General features: G+C 49.7%; 1 protein-coding gene across 1 annotated transcript; it reads right to left on the reverse strand.

Annotated features, from left to right (window-relative positions):
• Positions 1-470: 470 nt before the first annotated feature.
• On the reverse strand, positions 471-2,130 carry prph2la (peripherin 2-like a; the record flags this gene model as incomplete). The annotated part of the gene is made up of 3 exons (XM_079752265.1): positions 471-743; positions 1,066-1,312; positions 1,550-2,130. 3 exons carry the CDS (start codon positions 2,128-2,130, stop codon positions 471-473), a joined length of 1,101 nt encoding a protein of 366 aa, XP_079608391.1.
• Positions 2,131-7,902: the final 5,772 nt, after the last annotated feature.

Genomic DNA, 7,902 nt, shown 5'->3' on the forward strand with positions numbered 1-7,902 from the left:
ACCTAAACTACTCAAATATAAATATAAAAACACATGATGTAAAGGAAATGTGTTGACCTGCTGGTCGCGGAAGGGTTAAGTAGCCCAGTGTGTTGACCAGCTGGGTTCAGTAGCCAAGTGTGTTGACCTGCTGGGTTCAGTAGCCCAGTGTGTTGACCTGCTGGGTTCAGTAGCCCAGTGTGTTGACCTGCTGGGTTCAGTAGCCCAGTGTGTTGACCTGCTGGGTTCAGTAGCCCAGTGTGTTGACCTGCTGTGTTCTGTAGCCCAGTGTGTTGACCTGCTGTGTTCTGTAGCCCAGTGTGTTGACCTGCTGGGTTCAGTAGCCCAGTGTGTTGACCTGCTGTGTTCTGTAGCCCAGTGTGTTGACCTGCTGGGTTCAGTAGCCCAGTGTGTTGACCTGCTGGGTTCAGTAGCCCAGTGTGTTGACCTGCTCGTTGAGGGGCCCCAGTCTTTGTAAACATCAGCCCATGTTAGCTGGCCTGTTCGGTGGGCGGCATGTTGTCGGGGCCGTAGCGGGCCGGGGAGGGGGTGCAGGAGGGGACGTTGAGGTTGCGGTCGCCGTTCTCTGCCGTGTCGATCTGGTTGCACTTGCCCAGGTTCTTGATGATGTTGAGGTTGGAGCGAGCTGTCTCCGCGAAGCTGTTCTCCAGCAGCCAGCCCTCCGACTCACAGTCGGGGTCCCCTCGCTTCAGCACGTTCTCCAGGGAGGTTTGGAGGTAGCGCACCCCCGTCAACACGGACAGCTGCACAAAAACACCAACCGATGACAAAATAGGATGAACAACACCCATTGTTTAGACTTCCATATAGTTCATTGCAATTTATTACAGCTTTTCTGATGAGTAAAAAGGTCATTTGTCATCGGAAATCATATAGCGTCTTATCCTAGCTAGCGTTGTTGTATACGGTGAATGGGTTTACCTAACAATTGTTGGTGCTTGGCACTTGTTTCTGTGAACATCCTTCCTGTACCGACAGCAAAATATTGTTCTTATTTTTCTTCTGACAAATTAACTAATTTTAAATTGCTCTGAATAAAAGCTTCTACTCTCCCTCCTCACTAACCTCGAAGAGCCAGATGATGAGGACGGTGAGGCCGATGGACTGCATGATCTGTGTGTAGTAGCTGAGCAGTGCCTGGCGGCAGCCCTGCATCCACAGGTTGAGGCTCTCCGTCTGGGGCTCGTAGTTGTAGTGGGCCGTGGCGTTGGAGATGTGCTCCTGGATGCAGGGCCGCGGGGAGAGGGTGTTGCAGCAGCTGAACGGGACGTCGTCCACCAGGTACTGCCCGTCCACGTTGCTCTTCAGACGACTACACACATGCACACGAATGCACACACACAGACAGACAGACAGACAGACAGACAGACAGACAGACAGACAGACAGACAGACAGACAGACAGACAGACAGACAGACAGAGACACACACACACACGCTCAGGGCAGGTTGATAGAACCAATATTCGTAAATGCCAACCAGCCAGACAACCAGCCACCCAGCAAAGACCCCCCCCTTGCTGGGTCAGCCTAGCGGATTGCAGTACTCACTCCACCACCTCCTTCTGGGACATGTCCAGGTAGCGGTTGCTGACCCACTGGATGTAGAACCAGTCCTTGTAGCCGGCGTTGCCGCAGCACTGGAACTCCATCTGCAGGAGGTCCACGGTGCGCTTGAGGTAGCAGCGGCCCGGCGTGTCCGTGTCCTTGTAGAAGCGCATGGCCTGGGTGAGGCCCAGCGTCAGGGCCTGCTCCAGCTGGCCCCGCATGCCGTAGCACAGCAGAGCGCCGGCCAGCACGGAGAAGGTGAAGAAGAAGGTGCACACGATGTAGGGCAGCAGGATGAGCTTCCAGCGCAGGAACTTGGAGCTGTCCACGCAGTCGTAGCAGATCTTGCCGCCCAGGAAGTTGATGGCGCAGGCCACCAGGCCCACGGCGATCAGCATGTTGGGCACCTGGTGGACGTCCTGCTCGGCCATCAGCTCCCAGCGCTTATTGATTTCCACCTTGAGGAAGAGCCCCAGGCTGAAGAGGAGCAGGCCCGTCACCACGGAAACCCAGTTCAGGATCCACAGCACCTGGGCCAGCTTGTCGCGCCGGAACTTGGTGAACGTCACCCTCAGGACGGCCATCTTTGTCTCAGGTTCGGATCTTACTTTTTGTTTCAGGTGTTTTTATTATGAGGCGTCATTTCAAAATTTCAAGCCACGAGATTGTCATTATAACAGTGCTTCTTTTAAACAAAAAGACATGAAACAAAAAAAGGCCTTAATCCCCCTACCAACAACAACCCACCCCAGAAAGCATTCAAGACCCGCCTTGTTCTGCAAGATAAGAAACCAAAGGCTGACAAATATTTTCAAAGACTTAAAAAATTGTCCTTAATGATGAGTTGAATCCTGTCAAGGTGGAGTGGGCCCATTAGCCCAGTTAGCCCTAACTTCAGTATGCCGCTTCCTTCTTTTCCTACGATAGGAGGATACACATTTTTGTGGCTCTTACTTTTCATTGGACGATTTGCGGATTAGACGGGGGGATGGAGGTGGGGGAGGGGGGGGGGGGGGACTTGTTATCCGCTCTACGCATGGGAGGGTATGGGGGGACCGAGCGGGGGGGGGCGGGGCTGGGCCGGTCTCTGAAGGTCTTCTCCTAAGCAGCTTAGGCTGATATTCCTGAACAATATCTTGCAGACGCAGCATAATGGTCAGAGGTGTTGAAGGCTGACCGCTGTGAAACTGAAAGTGAAGAAAACAAAGGAGTTGGATGAAAACATACTTTGATTACATTTCTAATCACATCCCAGGCTTGGAAAGTAATTCATGTTCATAAAGGACACAGACAGAACGACACACAGACAGACACATCCAGCGGTTCTCATGTATAACGTCAGAAGCTGACTACTGCCACCGTCTTTTGGTTAGACTTTTGGCCAATCCATTTCAAAAGGAAACCCGTTAAATCGACATGCTTTATTAAACACAGTTGACCCAGCATCTGAAATGTAGCACCTAATCATTATTAGCAGGGTTGGAAGCAAGAATGAGTGAAGAGAAGGAAGAGGCCCCCTTCCTTGTGGGAATGAGCTGCACCTACCTCTGTCCTGGTAGAGTTCACATCCTGGGAGACACAGAGATTCCTGATCTGACGTGGAGTGAGACTGCTTGTCGTCGTAGTAACCCAGAGCGTGTGTGGTCAGTGGGGCAGCATCATTGGGAGCCTAGCCCTGAGGATCCCGACCACTAATTCTAATTCCCAGTAGTCATTAATCAGCACTGGGCCTGAGGCTTTGGACACACCTTCTGCTACTGAACTAAGTCTGACATAGCCAGCACTCACACACGGTTGGGGTGGGTGTGTGGGGTGTGTGTGTGTGTGTGTAGGTGTGTGTGTGTGTGTGTGTGTGTGTGTGTGTGTGCTTGGGGTGCATGTGTGTGTGTCAAATATAACCACAGCACTGCTTTGTCAAGTATGGATGAATATAATTCAGTTTCATCCAATCTAAAGTCATATATTTGTTTATGTAATCAATCACACAGAACACTTTGACTGTAACTTGAACCCTTCCCTCAACCCTAGTAAAGGGTTAAGAAAGGATAACCTTATGGTATTTTCTACTGCGTTTGTATATATCAATACATAAACACATCATTACTTTATTGGACAATCCGTCCACAAATTGCAGTTACAGTTAAGTTATGAATTGTATAAATCTCTCTCTCCATATACTGTATATATATCACTCTCTTTCTTTATGTGACTCTCACATACACGCTCATGGCAAAACAAACACACATGGTTGTCAAGCCACAACCATTTAGCAGATGGGCCAATGGGATGCCGGCTTAGCTTGAGAGTAGTGGATTACCTCAGTGTGTAATGACAGAAGTAAACCACAAGAAGTAAACCACATGTAGGTGATAAGTTGGAACTTCTTTTTGATGTGTTACTTATTTGAGGGGTTTAAGTCCTCCATGCTACACCCTCTACAAACCGCTCATTTGTGTGTATTTATCATTTGCATTTTGGGTTTAAATGTTTTACCATTAGTTGTCAAATATCCCTGTTAAATATTATTAATGTAAAATACAACCTTTTCTGTAATCATAATGGATAATATTTCAATAAAAATAAAAAAAGACCAAAAAAAACACCATGTTGACTTTAAATATATTGAAGATCCATGTTTTCATCCTGTGATTGGGATTTGATCCCCTGACCGAAGATGGGAGATACCAACAACACTGAGCATTAACATCAGGGCCGTGTTCTGCTGTTATTTTTTTTCGAAATGCTGACTGGAGCTTGAAATCACAAATCCTGCATATTGTAACTCTAATGTTCTGGATTCTCCCCTCGGTAACCAAGACAACCCACCAGCCTGGGGTCCAACTCATGTCTCAACAAGTGGAACGACAACTTCTCAATACCCAACAGGACCTGACCTGACCCAGGACCTGACCCACGACCTGACCCAAGACCTGACCTGACCCAGGACCTGACCTGACCCAGGACCTGACCTGACCCAGGACCTGACCCAAGACCTGACCTGACCCACGACCTGACCTGACCCAGGACCTGACCTGACCCAGGACCTGACCTGACCCACGACCTGACCCAAGACCTGACCTGACCCAGGACCTGACCTGACCCAGGACCTGACCTGACCCAGGATCTGACCTGACCCAGGACCTGACCTGACCTGACCCAGGACCTGACCCAGGACCTGACCTGACCCAGGACCTGACCCAGGACCTGACCTGACCCACGACCTGACCCAGGACCTGACCTGACCCACGACCTGACCCAGGACCTGACCTGACCCAGGATCTGACCCAGGACCTGACCTGACCGAGGAACTGACCTGACCCAAGACCTGACCTGACCCAGGATCGAGGATTCGGCTGCCTCAGACCAGACCCGGCAGAGAGAGCCACGGTTGTGTGGTTTTATAACAGTGCTAAATGACTTTGGGTGGCATGTGGCTCAGGAGGCAGAGTGGGTTGGCTGGTAACTGGAAGGTTGCTAGTTCGATCCCCGGCTTCTCCTAGCTGAGTGTCAGGTGTCCCTGACACCTGGCGCTCACCTGACACTCCCTGCGCAAGACACCTCATTCTAATTGCTCCCAGACAAGCTGGCTGTCGCCTTGCGCGGTCGACACCACCGTCGGTGTGTGAATGGGTGCATGAATGGGTGAATGGCAATATTGTAAAGCGCTTTGAGTGGCCACGGGTTAGAAAAACGCAGTACAAATGCAGTCCATTTACATTACAAACCGGTACGGACCGGACCAGGCAGAGAGGGCCACGGCTGTGTGGTTTTATAACGTGCATAATGACATTACAACCCAGGTCACCGGTGGCCATCGGTGACATTTGGAACATTAAAAGCATGGTGACATATTGAGCACGCTTACAGAGCTAATAAAACAATACAATTGTCCTTTTATGGCTTGTATATTTCACATGAGGAAAAAATCGATTGCGGCCATGGCTTGTAAATATAAATATATATAAATGATTTGTGTGTGTGTGTGCGCGCACGCTTATTGGGTTGTTCCTGGTTGTGTGTGTGTGTATTGGGTTGTTCCTCTATGCGTGTGTGTGTATTGGGTTGTTCCTGGGTTTGTGTGTATGTGTATTGGGTTGTTCCTCTATGCGTGTGTGTGTGTGTGTGTATTGGGTTGTTCCTGGGTTTGTGTGTGTGTGTGTATTGGGTTGTTCCTTGGTGTGCGTGTGTGTGTGTGTGTGTATTAGGTTGTTCCTGGATGTGTTTAACTGTGTGTCCGTGTGTGTGTGTGAATTAGGTTGTTCTTATGTATGTGTGTGTGTGTATTAGGTGGTTCCTGTGTGTGTGTGTGTGTGTGTGTGTGTATGTGTGTATGCGTGTATTGGGTTGTTCCTGTGTGTGTGTGAATGAGGTTGTTCTTATGTGTGTGTTTTAGGTTGTTCCTGTGTGTGTGTGTGTGTGTGTCTGTGTATCGGGTTATTCCTGCGTGTTTATGTGTGACTTAGGTTGTAACTGTGTGTGTGTGTTTGTGTATGTTTATGTGTGCGACAGAGACAGCAAGTGGGCCAGAGCCACAATGTGCATATTAACGGTATAATAAACCCTGGTTGTTCTCTGTAGCGAACATACACAAGACACAGCTGCCCGGTCACATGTGCTCTGCACAAATGACAGGTGTGTGTGTGTATATGTGTGTGTGTGTGTGTGTGTGTGTGTGTGTGTGTGTGTGTGTGTGCGTGTGTGTGTGGTCTCTTAACCTTTACCCAGTCAGCCTCAGCATCACTCTGACCCCCCCTGCTCTCTGTGGTGGTCTTTTACCACTGGTGTTTTTTAACACCAGTGCCACCTTCATGGTCACGCCTCGCTGGTCTCCCCTGGGGGGCCGGGGGAACCACGGCCTATTGCCCACACTGATGCCCCCCCTTGTGATGGGGGAGGGGGGAGAGAGGGGGAAGGAGGGAGGTCAACCAATGAAACGTGCTGGAAGGAGCCAGTGGTGGATGAAATTAAATTCATAATGACGCCGTTTCTCAGGCCATTGTTTTACGTTTCCTCTGCCATATTTGCGTTTGTTCCTTTGTGACGGTTCCCACAGTGCTGGAGCGACGAATCGAGCAGTGTGAGGATTTGTGTGTTTGTTCGTCAAATTTTTGTTTAGGTTTCTCTGATGAGACAAGCGCACCAATATCTGTATCGGGTCTGCCCTGTAACCACAGGCCAGCTCTCTGCAGGGAGCGCACGCACACACACACACACACACACACACACACACACACACACACACACACACACACACACACACACACACACACACACACACACACACACACACACACACACACACGTCCTGATGAAAGGCAGCATCGTGGCCAGTAGGGGTCAGTATTGTTCCAGTGTTAAGACGGACATGGACGCTCTGATGGGGCGATGATCTCATGCTTTGTTCCCGGGAGAGCGCGGTTTATCCTGACCCAGCAGGTGGCCTATTTTCTACCCTTCATCCCCCTTCCTCCGGTCCTCCATCAGCACCGACCAAATACCTGTTCTCAGAAATGATGTCATCCATAGACAGCAGACAAGGAGACGGTATTACACGGGTACGCAACAGTATAATATGTATCCGGGAAATTAACCAGGGCATGTTTATTCTGTTTTTGATAGGACTTACATGTTTTCTAATGTCATGTTCACTAAAGTAGGCAGTTATTTTTCTGAGTAATGTCAATGCTTTAAAGAGGCTGTCCCTTAATTGCTTTTTTTTTCAAGACTCGGACTATACACAACATGGCATCTGAAACCTAATAAGGAGATGTTGAATGAGCGTCATCATGTTCAAGGGCTGTACAACACTAACCTAGCCTAGTATAAACACTGTGTGTATGTGTGGGTGTGGGACGGATATGGGTGTGTGTGTGTGCGTGCGTGCGTGCGGGGGGGGGGGGGAGCTGCGCGTGCGTGCGAGTGCCTGCTTGCATGCGTTTGTACGTGCATGCGTAGCTATAGCCACGCTGGTAATTCATCACGTTGCAGTTTGAATTTGTACTGGATGTGTATAATGTAATTCCTGTAAACGGTATAAATGATTCATCCCGGCCTGGCTGCGCCACATCAGCGAGGTGGGAGAAGAGAATATGTTTCAGTTCTGCTAAGTGTGCAGAAATAACTCAGGCGCGGAGATAAGTCAGAGACACTGATGATATAAGTGATACGATCGGTCCCCCGTTCAGTCCCCCAGCCCCGATAACACATCTGCAGGATATTAAAAAAGACGGCCGTTAATCATGTTAACTTTTACGTTGGCCCGATGACGTCATCGGACGGCGCGCGCTTCACGAGCGCAGGTGTGGGCGGCGCCAAGTCTCCTGAACGAGACCCTGATGTCACGTCAATAATAAGGA

The sequence above is a fragment of the Pollachius pollachius genome, assembly GCF_949987615.1.
Source record: "Pollachius pollachius genome assembly, chromosome: 15".
In the NCBI taxonomy this organism is placed as follows: Eukaryota; Metazoa; Chordata; class Actinopteri; order Gadiformes; family Gadidae; genus Pollachius; species Pollachius pollachius.